The 14,700-nt window shown below is 41.3% G+C and overlaps 1 protein-coding gene across 1 annotated transcript in view; it reads right to left on the bottom strand.

Moving 5' to 3' along the window:
- LOC135932723 (collagen alpha-2(XI) chain-like) overlaps window positions 1-3,358 on the bottom strand; it is a 40,588-nt gene extending 37,230 nt beyond the window's left edge. Inside the window, exon 1 of the mRNA XM_065470318.1 lies at window positions 3,256-3,358. Coding sequence (XP_065326390.1) covers window positions 3,256-3,325 — 70 coding nt within the window. The 5' untranslated portion in view covers window positions 3,326-3,358. The remainder of the gene's footprint in view (window positions 1-3,255) is intronic.
- Between the last annotated feature and the right edge of the window lie 11,342 nt (window positions 3,359-14,700).

Below are 14,700 nucleotides of genomic sequence, written 5' to 3'. Positions count from 1 at the left end.
TAATCTTGTAGGTCTAGACTGAGAGAGTAGGTCAGCGTGTCACATATTTTGTTACAATACTGGATTCAATAACGCATCAATCCAAGAGTCAGGACAACCTGTGGAGGCTCGAATCCAGGAAACACAGGAAGTGTTAAAGATGAAAAGTAAACCGTGCACAGTGTAGGCTGCGCTGTGATATCTGTGTCAGTGTTCAGCTTCCACTTTGTTAATAGTTTTTAAACTACTGGATATTAGATGGCATTCTGACAGGCATTAGGAACATGGGCTGTGTTTGCGATGAACTGTGCATTTCAGGCAACCTGCTCTCACATGTCGTGTTCTGCACCCAAAGACACTTTACATTACATATGGTTAGGTTTAGATTTAAGCACTGGTGAAGATTTATTCATCCCAAAAGTAGACATAGAATGAGAGGGAGCGTGAGAACTGCCTGCAAGGCTCGACTTAGGGCAGAAGTCAGCTGAAAGTTTGGTGTTTTACAAAGTCTCTGAGAAAAAACTAAACCTGATATTGTAACTGCATGTTTCTCCTCACTGTGATTAGACAGAACTCTTTATCTCAGTTTTAAAGTGATGGCTGTTGGATGTAAAATGCAGATATTTGATGGGGAAAGGCTCCTGATGGCCAAGTGTAAAAAATCTGAGAAAAAATAGAGAAGTGTGCAAAAAAAAAAGTAAAACAGAGGAAAGAGGATAGATGTGCCACATCAGGGGAGCATGATGACAGGGCAGGGGAAAACCAGGGGGACGGGGTTAATGCTGCTAAACTGAGTCACGTGCGGCTGAAATACCACACACTTCCATTCAATCACAAGAATGAGCTGTCAGGCTCCTGCTCCACCGCCACATATAGTGGCTCTATTCACTGGCAGTGAGGGAAGAAGAGAGAGCGGAGTATGTTATGTTTAGGCTGAGTGAGACAGACTGCCCTTTGAGGAGCGGTCGCCTTTGAAATGAGGTTGAGGAACATCCATGTCAAGAAAATATTGGCCTCTGAATTTCTGCTTCTTTGAACAAAACTCTGCTTTCATGTGTTTCTGGGCGTGTTGCTCTCTGGGTGATGGCAACATCTTCATTCTCTCAGGACACATCTGAGAGCAAACATCTGAGATTCAGACCATCTTCCCCCCTCTGAATCTGCATTTCACCGCCGCAGTGTGGCGCTGTTACAGTTTACTCTGACATCTGCTGCTGAGCCACACCACGCACACAGAAACGCGTATGCAGTCCGTGCACTGGGCCAGTGTGAGCAGGAACCCCCCACACGCGCACGCAGCACACCCTGAGAGGTCGCGTGAGTGTTTAACTTGCGTCACGCTGACATTATCACAGAGCAGGTGATTATAAAACTTTTTTTCCTACCAGCGAACGAAACCCTGTGATTTAGTGTATAAGCGCTCACAGCCTACCCGGGCTGCTGCACACAGAGGCACATTCATGCAGATGAGGCATACGTTTCCACACCCTGAGCTGGACACAAACATCCATAGCTTGCAGACGCACATACGCAAACACAAGTGCACAAAGCACGCACACACTCGCAGACACTGCTCGCTTTCAATTCCGAACCCCTGCGACCGAGCTGTTCCGCCGCATAACAACCTATTCATGAAAAGCAAAAATGTCTCCAAAATACACACGGGACACGGCTGGAAGGTGCAATCGCCTCTCGCAATCTGAAATTGGAAACGCGGCCAAAGAATACATTGGAGGAGGCGAGTTGTACCACAGAAGCCCCCGCGGTCCGTAAAGTGCTGCAACTGTGCTGGCAAACAGCGCACACTTAGAATAAAGAGCCAACCTGTTAACGTCCAAAGCAACAACTGCTTTAAATTATAAAAGTTCATGACATCTCAAATAGAAAACGTTTATAAATCCACTGCAGTGAAAATTTTTTTATTTTTAAAACAGTTACAGTTTGCGCTAAAACACAGCTTTTTGTGCCACGCTTTAAAAAAAGTTTCTTTTCAGGTAAAACTAAAAAGCATCAAATACGCGATTTTTTTCTGAACTAATCCAGACTATAAACGCGGATAAATGGATTCTGTTAAAAATAACTTGAGACGACTAGCGGTCTATCAAGGAACAGCAGCGCATACGGATCATTCCTTCAACAAATCATGAAGTCAACAGTTTAAAATCCCAAACTAAAATAATCCTGGAAAACCAGCCTGGTGTTGGCTGGGAATACAGTTCACTTTGTCTTATTGAGATCTCTCAGAAATCCCTCCTCTTTGAACAACCGGAGGCAGTGATGGACGGACTGGTGCACAGGCTGAACTGGTAAACACATTCATATGGTTCCAGCTGGTAGCCCAGTGCACACAGAGTCCAATATTTAGTTAGAATAAAAGAAAAAAAAACTAAAAATACTAGAATCCAACAAACCAAATGTTTTATTCGACAAAGCTGCTCAGAAACTACCAAACAGGATTTTGCACCGTCTTATCCCATGCCCCCCTCCGGGTAGGGGGCACAGAAATGAGCACCATCCTGTCAGAACTATTCGGAACTCTACATAACAGGGTCAAGCTAATACAGAGCATATAGAGTTCAGATCAGAAGAAAACCACAAAGAAACTGATCAGATTAAAACATATAAAAAATATCTGCATGTTTCGTAACAGAAACAGATGATGACACCTGTCAGACGTCTGAATGCAGAGAGGAAGACAGATTCCACGAATGTGAAATTAACAGCTTGTTTGAATGCATTAGTTTTAAAGTGGATAAAGGCCGTTAATGGTCATAGAGAAAGACAGAATGCCGGAGAATATTAGTTTATTTTTTTTCCAGATTCAGAATCGGACACCTCTGCATCACCTGATCAGTATTTTCCAACCAATATCAGTTCGATATCAGCAGTTAGTCGTTAGTATGGTTCAGATTCAGGCCCCAAAGAGAAACACAAGTCACAAAAGACCGTTTTAGGAATAAGTCCTTTAAGTCCTCAAAATATAAACGTCTAACTACGTAATTCTTGCAGGCAGCAAATACCAAACAGATTTAGATATTTGGATCCCGTGGGGCCCACTGATGGGGCACTGCTGCCCTCATTCTTCTGGGAATAAGTAAAGAACCACGTCAGGTGCGCAAACGTCCCGTAACGGAGAGATACAGACTCATTACGGCCACAGTTTATTCAAACAGATGGAGTTTGAGACAGAAAAACAAAACAAAACAGGAAACCATATTTTAACTGTTTAAAGAATAAAAATAACCTGATCAATAATAAGTGGAAAATCTGTCTTACCTGCTCGAACCACAGTTGTTTGGCACACGGCGAGCGCCACGGTTACCAAGGCGAAGGAGGTGAAGTCCATGCGCCATGGTCTCCGTTTCTTCCGGAAGGGACAAGCTCCAATATCCATAGTGTTGCAGTAGTTCTCCGGCCTGGGTCAGCTGTAAATGTGGGATATGGGGGAAGTTATCCTCTCGCAGAAAGCCAGCCGACGAGAGGAGCCCGACTGACCCTTCTGTGAGTAAAACAGACAAAAAGGCACGCCTCTGGAGACGTCTTTACCTTTCTCCGGAAACCTTCCTTAATGAGTTACCTATATTAATGCACCAAACCTAAAGACTAAAATGGGTTTGGGGTGAATAAATATATTGTATATTGAAGTTTAATCCCTAGCACTGAAGCCCCATTGACTCAGATTGGGTACGAGTACCCAAAGTGGAGAGAGCAGAGAGAGACCTGGAATCACGCTCTCTCTCCCTTCTCTCTCTTTCCCTCTCTCCTTCTTTACTTTCTCCCACGAAGAGTGAGAGCGGTTGTGTATGTGTGTGTGTGTGTGGAGAGAGACAGAGGGGGAGAGAGAGAGCGAGCGAGAGAATGGTAAAGGTGGAGAGGGAGGGAGAGGGCGTGCGTAATAGCGCGCCGGGCGCACATAGAAGTACGTGTACGAGGAGAGTCTGGGAGTGGAAACTGGGTCTTTTCTTATGATCGAGCCGCAAAGATGTTTCAGCTTTTCTGTTAACTGTGAGTTATTAACTCAATTTCAGTGAAACCTTTTTGTGTTTGTCTCGATTCCCTCTCAAAAGCCCAAATTACTGAGATGAGTATTTATCTTTGCCACTTCCTGCTTTCTGCGTCTGTACCTGCGACAGGTAAATGCAGGCTTTGTAGAGCAAGCAGGGCTGCTCAGGTAAACTGAGGATGAGACGGCTGCTGTGCAGAGCAGCTGAATGAACGTTGAGTCAGCCAATCAGACCTCTGTCCGCGCCACTAGCCACGCCCCCTCGGCTAAATCCTCGAAGTTCTACCCTTATTCTGATTGGTCGGCCCCACGTGGCCTTGTTTTGCAGGTGTCGGATGGAGATGGAGAGATGAGAATATTATCTTTCATTTATTGTGTAAAGAACTTTTAGGAACTGGAGATTTGAAATAAAATATTTGAGAAGTTCGGAGACAAAGTTAGAGAGACAAGACTGAGATATGTGCACAGGAGGGAAACACGGCATAGGATGTTGAAAATGGAGCTGCCATGCAGGAGGAGAAGAGGAAGACATCAGAGAAGATTCATGGATGTAGTGAAGAAGGACATGCAGAGTGTGACAGAGGAGGATGTAAAGGGAAAGGCTGATGTGAGGGGAGATCATTCACAGTGGCGACCGCTAAAGGAGCAGCAGAAAGAAGAAAATGAAATATCTGTGCTGAAAAGAAAAAAAAATGTTTGCATGTAAGAAAACATGCAGACACTCCAAATTCTCAAGACATAAACCAAACAAATGAATTTAGTACTGGAAGAATTCTGAGTTATGCCTCAGAGAGACTTGAAGAATGTACACCTGATGGCTTTACATTGTACTCATCCATTTATTTAACAGCACAAACGTCCAATGAGGATCACTCAAGACTATCCATTAATTCCCATCCAGATTTCAGTCAGTCAGGACTCCACCTCGATCTGTCTGCCCTGCATGTGCACCTTGCAGTAGATGGCACCATGTGATGGCAGCCGTCTTTCTTCCTCAGATTCAAGATTCAAGCTCAAGAATGACACACTCTCCCTCCTTTCCTGCGCGGTACAGATGAGGATGGAAAGAACTAACGTACATTTCCAGCCTTTTAATATTTGTAAATACATCAGATTATTGCAGATTTTGACCTTAACTGTGCAAAAAGCTGATGCAGTTTAGGATGCTTTAAGATTCACCAAGGACATTTAAATACTAAAGTTAACACTGTTTGAGTGAATCTTTAGTAGCTACCCTCCTTACTCTTGCACCTTATAACAATATCATGCAAAGAAGAAAAATAACCGGCATGTTTTTAATGGCTAAGGAATGCTGCCTTAAGACATAATGAACTCTTTGCCAACAAAACCACAACCTGTCATCTCCAAAATTACCAGAGATGAGTCAAAAGCAACTGAACATCATAAATTTTAAGAAATTGTAGTACAAAGACACTGAAGTAGATATTTTACAGTATCTAACAGGTGTTTATGACGTCCCGTGCTGCTGTGTAAACTGCACGAGCACTTCTCACATTTCAAATTAAAAACCTAAAGTAATAAATATGTGTTCAGACACCTCAGCTTCTTCTTTGTTTTTTACATGCACGGGTTGAAATCGTCTCCTTAACAAACACAAACCCTGTTAAGCAGTAATATCAAACACACATTCCTTTCATATAAACTCAAAGCTGCTTTCATTGGCCTACATGTCCTATACGTATATTTCAAAGCTGCCTGTGTGCCCTGCTGTAAACGCTCCACACAGCCCATGCTTACTCACTTTCTTTGAATGCAGACTTCACATCCAAAAAGCAGCAATCAACTGTAATTATCTCTTGATGTTCCATACCGCTCGCTCTTTCTCACCACCTTTCATTTCTTCTCTCCTATTTCTGTGTGATTCTCTGAGGGGAAAACAGGGGTGTGTTTGCATTCTCTGCTAAATCCCAGATAACTGCCCTCACTAACAACTGTTCAAAGGGCCTGGTGGTAATGGCAAAGTACACAAAGGAAAATAGGGTATAAGTTATTTACTTAACATGCAAACAACACAATTTTTCATCACCACAATGCCGTAATTCTTTTTGATGTTCTGCAAACGTTAAACCTAAAATAGAAAAGAATGCTTTAGATCTGAGCAGCATCACGGCTCAGGTGACTTTCAGTCAGTTTGATATGATGTCATGTGTGTTGATAAATGAATGATAAAGGTTTTCCTTTATTAAAGACTTGTACTTCCAATCACAAGTTGACCTACTGCCTGCTGTTTTAATATTTGTTTATATTTAAATGCATAAAAAGAGGAAGTGTGAGCAGATCCATTCCTAAATTACAGGAAAATTATATCATAAAATCTCCTACAGGCATGTATTTAGGACTCCACTTCCTAAACTGGAGCTAAATAGTGTGGAGACTTTTCCCCTCCCCCTGAGTTTTTTACTAAAATACTTCAAATGCAGCAGTGAGCAGCATGGCCCAAACTGCATGACAATATCTGGGTTATTTATTTGAAAACACTGTCAGTCTGACCCAACTGAAGAAAAATGAAATTAAGGTATTTCTTACAGTGCAGATAAGAAGTGGATTATGGCAGCAGACTAAACATAAGCATGCTACGAGTATACATTAAAAACTAAATATTTATGTCAGTGTGGCAACTTTGCTGAGTGTGAGGGTAATGTCTGGAAGGAAAGGCATTTCCCAGGAAGTATCTGTGGCCCTAACACCATAAACCATTACTGTATCCGGGTCGTGAAAAAACAAGTTTTTTTTACCACAAGTTTTATAAATAAAGTTAGCATGTAAAAGCACAACCAATCACATTCCAGCAGCCTGTGAGCTGCATGAGAGCGCTGCAGAAAATGAAAGGAGTCTCATTGCAGTTGTCAGGCTTTGTAGAGCCTCACTGGGCCGCCAATGAGGCTCTACAAAGTTCTGTAAAGAGTTACACAACTTTTTAAAAAAAAAATTTAATAAAGTTTTTAAAAATGCTTCAGCTAACACAACATGCACACGGTTCAAAATGTTAAGTTGACAAAACTTAAAAAAAAAATTCAAACCTTTATGTTGTTTCCACTTTTTACTTCTATCAGGTCAAGTTGGCCCAACTTTTCTTCAAGTTGAAAAACTGAGTTATCACATGTTTTTACAGTTGGTGGGTAAACTTCATGCTTGTGTTTGGGGCACATTAATACTAAAACGTTTCAGTTTATTATTTTACATATTTCATATTTTATACTGATCATTTATAGAAGAGCAAACATCACCCAGAAAATGTGCTGAGCAGTCAAACCCTCCTCAAAACATTCAGACTGACATCATTTACAGAAGAGCCTGAGCTTTCTACATGCAAAAAGTTTTCATACATTAAATGCGTACGATCAATAAGAAGAAAAAACACGGGGCTCATGTTAACAGTCTGATATCCACATGTTGCTAAAGCACCCGAATTGATGTTAACATAACGTGACTTTATCTTCACACAGAGTCGAGAACACATTTTTAAGAACGTTTATTACTAAAAGTCTCAACTAAGATCCAAAAAGTTTGTTGGACAATAAAAAAAGTAGTTTAGCTTTAATCAAGTTTTTTCATTGAGTGTAAATTCACTGTTTATAGGTTGTATTCTTCACCAGTGATGACTAACACTGCAGTATAAAAACTCTGAGAATGCTGCCACAGTTTCTGTAGCACTGGTTATATATCATGGACAACGCTGGATTTGTCTTATTTATTTATTCTATTTATTATTTATTCATTTTTAAATCAGGGGTTTAAACAATGATTAACTCCACCATCTACATTTGAAGAACATGTGTTCTAGTAGCAGGACTCTCCCTGGCTCAGATTAGGCCTTTGCTCTGCATACAATGAATACTGGGCGACTTGATGTGACATAAATCTCTGCATCCTCTTGTTACTTCTGATCATTTAATAATATTTATTACATTTGAGTTAAAGAACATAAAACAATTTAAAATCACAGTTCTGGTGATTTACTTTTGGCTCTGGCTTAAACTTCTTCTGAGGGCATCAAACTTGTTCAGCGTTGAAAAAACTCTGATACTAAATTTCACGTGAAGAGAAAAAGGACACGCTTTAAGTACCGTGTCCGTGTTTGAGCCGCTGTGCAGCAGTAATGACTGCTAAAAGAAGAAAACGCACTGCCCTCTCATAAGAAACTACAGGGGTGAGCTCTGATGAGAAGGGCCGGCCATTCTGTGATCACTCAGCGAAACCATCAATAAGGCTGCTGCATCCATCAATTATCCATCAAGAATCATGAGGAAAATGGGCCCGGGCACTTTTAGACCTAAATATTATTACATGAAAACCAAGGAAAATATAGCTTTCCATGTTCACAGATGCAGAAGAAAAACCATGAAAGTTTTCTTTGTTGGAATAAAAGTGGAGGTCAGCAGAACAGCTGCAAGGCTGAAAAATCAGAAAGAGTTAAGCACAAAATATTAGTAAATTTAATGCATTTAAATGGCGTCTAAATACCCTACACTCAAAAGTTACTCTATCATCCACAGTCCAGCTTTACTGAGCTGTTATTTTCTCTGTAAGAGTATTTGTACTAAATCAGAAAGTCCAGGAAACGCTCCCTCAGTGCGGCCGCTCTGGGTTTTTATTTTGGCTTTCTAGACACACTGGATCGAGTGTTTTTGAGGACAGACTGTTTGTTTCTGGCTTCCTTGTGCTCTGAAAGTAGATGCCACGGGCCGTAAAAAGAGACACCCCAAGAGACATCTGTGGTATGTGTTTGCTTTTAACTGTACATACAGCTTTGATTCACTTAACCTAAAGCATTCAAGTGGAGAGCTTTTGTTGTATTCATGGTTGAATCACAGACAGAAGACAAAGTGGTGTTCTTGTTTGTTGCCCTTTGTTTTTCACTGTAATGTTACTATGTTGCCAGTTTTCTCATCTTAAGAACAAAAGTTTCTATTCTCATCCACACAGGATATCATAAGAAAATTTACTTACAACAATAACTGAGTCGGTTGGGTTAATGTTGAAGAATTAAACACAGATCCCAAATGTGGAAATTTGTAATACGACGAGGAACAGAAATTTAACAGATTAAAAACAGCAAAATATGGTCTTACGTGTTAATTTGGAAAAAAAAAACAAGCTATAATAGTTTTGTTAACCACTGAACATGTACGCTGTATTCTGACATCCAAACCAAAGACCGCATATCTGCAACTACATGCAGGTGCTTGAGCAGGTGCTTAGGCTTACAGAGGCATTGTGCACCTCTGCAGGGCAGTTTTGGATTTAAAGAGTAAACTGGAGGAAACACTAAAACCAAGACAACAGCAGGAAATAAAAGAAATGCAGTTCATTCTGTTGTTTAGTTACATTTCTTTACACAGATCAGCATAATGTGGCTTTAGTTGTTAGCCGGTGTTGCCGTCACCTTGTGAGAGTTTGTCTGTATGTGTGTCAACATGGAAAAATGTCATCCTGGAGACACCTGGAGTTGCGGAAACTACCACGAAGGTGGTTTTGAGTACTTTGGCCAGTGTCTGTGCGCCCAGATGTCTGTGGATAGATTCTGTCATGGCAATAGAAACTGTCCAAATGGAGCTCTGAAACTTTACAGGTGCGTCGCTGAGATACAAATGAAGCCAAGGTCAGTGAAAGGCGTGGGCAGACAACTTACTGAGTTTGCAGTTGGTCTGATATCATCACAAAGTTGTCTCTAGTTGTCTAGACTAACTACCCGTACAGTCAGAGCCTGGGCTGCAGGACATTTATCAGCTGGACATTTGAATCACTGGCCAGCACAACCGCAGAGTTTTATGATGAAAGTAGTTTGATGTGAACTACAGGGTGACAAAAAGACTGATGGCCTCAGACATTCGGTCACCGCCGAGTGGAACGCGGGTGGTGTCGCCCGGTCTTGTTATTTGCGTTTGACGGTGCACGAAGCAGCCAGTTTACCCGTGTAGGAGTAAATTTCTATTTACAAGGCAAAATAAATGTAATAATGTGCGTGTATATGTTCACAAGCAGACATTTGATTTGTGGGCTCACCATCAAAATTGTAATCAACGCATTTTATCTTTTACTTTATTGTGGCAGCTCTATAACATCTCATTATTTTGTTGCTTTTAGAGCATGAAAAATTGAAAATTTGGGTTTTAAAACGTTTAGTTCAGTTTTAGTATACAGTGTGTTTTATCCAGTGTGACCACACCCTTTCCCAAGTACAGCAGAAGCAAGCGTTCCCTGGCAGAAGCAAAATCCGCACAATCTGCTAAGCATCCATGTTATGGAATGACCACAAATTCCAAAGAACTAGGACTGCACGTATTCCTTCAGTCGCAGCATGACTTCATCATCCTCAAACAGACTTATGGCAAATCCCTGTGACCACTTTAACAAGAGGTGAGGCTGCGAAAATACCCTGACATCCAAAAGCAGGTGCTTACACTTGTTCTGTCCAGAAAAAAGGAAATAACCTGTGAGGCAGGTCAGTGCAAACCCTGTAATTACTCAATTAAGCTTCAATGTCAGCTGAGCGGGGATTAATAAAGCCTTCTAATTTTCCAGACAGAAATTTAAGGGTTTTAAGAGCCCAGAGGCCACAAGGTTTCCCTGAGGGTGCGCTCCATCAGACGTGGCCACCCACTGAACAGATTTCTCAGAATTCATCCAATCAGACAGCAGAAAAGTCTTTGCTGGCTGTAATGCTGGTATACAGCTGATAAAGCCACATAATGTGGCAACATCTGAGTCAAGACAAGCAAGGGAGACTTCAAGGATAAATGAAACCGAGACAGGGAAGTCTGCAGAGGGAGAGCAAGAGATGGCATTAGCTCAGGAGATGGACTCAGCAAGTGGCTGTGGGCAGCTCGCCCTCTCTCTCGCTCTGCCATTTCCAAAAGGAGAACCTTGTAATTACAATAAAGCGACCATATTATATTGCTGACTTCCTTGAAAAGTCTGTATTTTACTGGGCAGGGCTGCAAACGCACACACACCCTGCTAGCCACAACACACTGAAATAGATCAGAGCAGGGGCTCGCTGGGAGGAAAGAGTAAGGGAGTGGACTGATACTCTCGGCACCAACAGTGGCTCCAAAGAGTGAGTGTGTGTGTGTGTGTTTGTGTGTGTTGAATACACTCCACTCGTCTTACTAAAACAGTGTGAAGGTGTGCTGAGTCAGGTAAGTAAAAAGGAAAAGAAGGAGGAAATTTATTTGGAGAATGGCTCAGTGATTTTGAATCTGGCCACCAAACACACCCAGCTAACCACATACCTCGAAATAGGCAGGGGAGGAGGAGGAGGGTGGACAACGAGGGGTGACGGTGGGACAGAACGAGGGAGAAGGAGGTACAGCGAGGGTGCACACAAGTGGGTGTGTTTTTCTCTGTGGGGTGAGTGTTTGCGTGCCAGCTGATGTATAACAGAGCATATGTGTGTGCAACACAGAGGGACGGTTTATATATGAGCACACTGTATATTTATAAAGTACACAAGTCCTTTGATGATAATCGATAAACTGAATAGTAAAGAAAAAAAAAAATACAAAAGGCGTGTGTGTGCCTTTCTAAGCGTTTCTATTCCATTACTTTCTTTCAACACTTAGCAATTCTTTTCTGGGAGTTTGAAGGCAGCTTCTTTAGCCTTTGACGTTAAATATAGCAACAGGAGAACTCCAGGATTTGGTCAATTTAGCACAATTACTCACTGTTAGAAGGTAATTTGCCCAGGTGGTGCATAATAGTTGTACTAATAAAAGGCAACTGAAAGAACTGTGGCTATAGCATGAACAAAAAAGAGAAGGTATGCTATACTGAGCCATAAAATTATCTATATATATAAATATATATCACTAGATATTTGAGCAGCAGGTTTCACCTAAGGAATATTAAATTGTCAGGAGCTGAAATTCAGCCCACTAAAAGTCTTACTGTGCTTCACAGGGGCCACAGATCCATATCTAACCAACAGTGAAATGGCACAGAAAAACGTGCACATTAGTAGCAGCAATTCATTTTTTCTCTCATAAATGCCAATGAATATTGCCTAAGCCTCAAATAACCACATCTAGATTTGCATCTAAATACCAAAATCCCTGAAATGAAACAGAGCCAGAGATGGTGGAGAGCGATAGGACTCACATGAAGGTTTGAGGAAACTAGTGCCTGGGAGGGGACGTTAGGGCCGTGGAAAGGTACAGGCAGGAAAAAAGTCACAGCAATGAATAGAAAGGGAGAGCTGGTGGTGAGGGGCACACAGGCATGCAGAGGGTGAGAGGCAATGAATGAGGGCCATTGATAAAGAGGGAAAGCGCGGACAAGGGTAAGGGGAGGGAGAAAGAGAGGGAGGGAGGAGGGATCAAAAGGTATTTACACATCGAGATTCCAGAATAAAACTGAGGAGGGAGAAGGTGGCTGCAAGGATGGGCAGATGCATCTGACCTACTGACTAAAACACAGGGTGGAACCTCGGCGACTTTGACACAGCAACATTTTTGTGTCGCTAAAGCTGCACGTTTTTCCACAAATGAAGTCACCTCAGCAGCCGGCAGACAGAAGCCTTCAGTAAAGTTTAGAGAAGAGTTTCCCTCAGAATGAGAGCACAAAGGTGACCTCAGTCCTAAAGTGCTAGTTCCCATGAAAACACAAAAATAATCCTTCGGTGTGGTCATGGTTATACTGTTCGAGCACAAATACAATTACATATTTTATGAAGGTGGTGGATATGTAGTGCCTCTCCAGGAGACTTTCAGATGCCCCAAACTGCATTTTCTGTGTTTTTTCCACTAAAGTAAAACCTGTTTCCAAAAAGGGTTAGAGCTTTGTGCTGGATTTAAATATAATCATAATGCATCTTTTTTAAAAAAAAAAATATATATAAACCTTTTAAATGTTTAAATGTAAGCGTTTTATGGTTATTTTGAGTTTGGTGTTTAGGACAGATGCAGGTTTACCTCCTTTGGTAACTGAGGAGAGTAGATGCTGTAGTCTTAAAGTCAGTTTCCCTGTTTTTTCCACAATGAGCTAAATGTTCATGAAGTATTTTACAAAGTGGAGAATCCTTTTCCATGTTTACGTTAAAGCTAAAAACAACTTATCAACTTCATAAATTTCTGAATAATCAGGTTGGAATATTTTCCACTATTTTCCCTTCTCACATGTGACACAACAGGAAATGATCCACCTCAAACATGTTTATACAGTTATAAATGTTCCGCTTCAAACATTGTTGGAATTGCTACTGAAAGTAAAAACCTCAGGATGCTGGAAAAATGTACATAAAATCAATGAAACAAATTGAGAAAAATATTTTCTCATTTGAATTTTACATCTCACAGAAGTTGGGATGGGAGCAACAAAAGGCTGGAAAAGTTAGTGGTACTAAGAAACAGATGGAGAAAATACAGGTTTATGATATTTACAAATCATTGTGTTTGTTTACATTTCTCACAGCATCCCAACAGTTGCGTAATTTGGTCACAAACTGGGTATAAAAAGAGCATCGTATAGAGGCAGTTTCTAAGGAGTGAAAATGGGAAAAATTTAATCAACCAGCAAAAAAAAAAAAAAAAAAAAAAATCTGTCTACAAATTGTGGAACAATTTCAGAATAATTATCCTCTAAATGATATAGTGAAGTCTTTGAATAACTCATCATCTATAGAACATAATATCATCCAAAGATTTAGAGAACCTATTTCAAAATGACTGAGGAAAAGTAGAAAACTATTCTACAGTCAGACGAATTTAAACTTCAAATTCTTTTTGAAAAACGTGGATGCTGCATCCTCCAGACCAGGGGTCTCCAACTCCAGGCCTCGAGGGACGGTGTCCTGCAGGTGTGTCCTTGATCCAACACAGCTGATTCAAATGGCTAAATGTCCTCCTCATGTCTTGAAGTTCTCCAGAGGCCTGGTAATGAACTAATCATTTGATTGAGGCCTGTTGACCCAGGGTGATATCTAAAACCTGCAGGACACCGGCACTGTAGGACTGCAGGACTGTTGAGCAGCTAGAGTCTTCTCTCAGACAAGAATGGGATTCATTTCCCAGAAGTCCTGCAGCTGGACTCCTCTGTTTCCAGATGTTTAGAGACTGTTGTTAAAATGAGAGTGGTAGACACAAACCTCTCCAAACTTATTGGTGCCACCAAATTTCAAAATGAGTAAATAAGTATCAGTTTATGCATTTTCCAAATCATTGCACTCTGCATTCACATTTTTCACAGCATTCCAACTTCTTTGGAATTGGGGTTGTACTCGGGGTGGTTTGGTGAGGCGGAGCTGCTGGAGTAATTTTCTAAAAACCGAGTGAAACCCATGTAGAACTCCCTAAAAAGAAAGAAAACTAAGATGACTGAATGAATATCATGAAAATTAACAGCAGTGCAAATAAATCTGTGTAGGAACCTGGTTGGTGAGGTGTTACACTTCCAGCACTATAAGCTGCAGTTCCCTGTGAAAGACAGAGCTGCTGACTGGCTCTACAAAGACAGGAGAGCACTTTAAAGTGAAAACAAGCTCGTCTTCTTCATTGTAAAGGATGAAAGAGGAGAAGCACCAAGAATGTGAGGCATTAGGAGTATTTGGTTGGTTGAACGATGAAGGGACAGAGGGCAGCGAAGCCCAGCTGTAACCCCTGACTAATCAGCTGGACTCTGCGAGGTGGAGGTGAAGGTCGGCTGGGTCAGTTTGGCATTAGGTCGACACTTTGCTGTGCCTGACCCAGCTGAGCATTTCA

The sequence above is a fragment of the Pelmatolapia mariae genome, linkage group LG22 (assembly GCF_036321145.2).
Source record: "Pelmatolapia mariae isolate MD_Pm_ZW linkage group LG22, Pm_UMD_F_2, whole genome shotgun sequence".
Lineage (NCBI taxonomy): Eukaryota > Metazoa > Chordata > Actinopteri > Cichliformes > Cichlidae > Pelmatolapia > Pelmatolapia mariae.
Note: the sequence above shows the minus strand (reverse complement) of the source record. Positions and strands in the feature narration are given on the sequence as shown.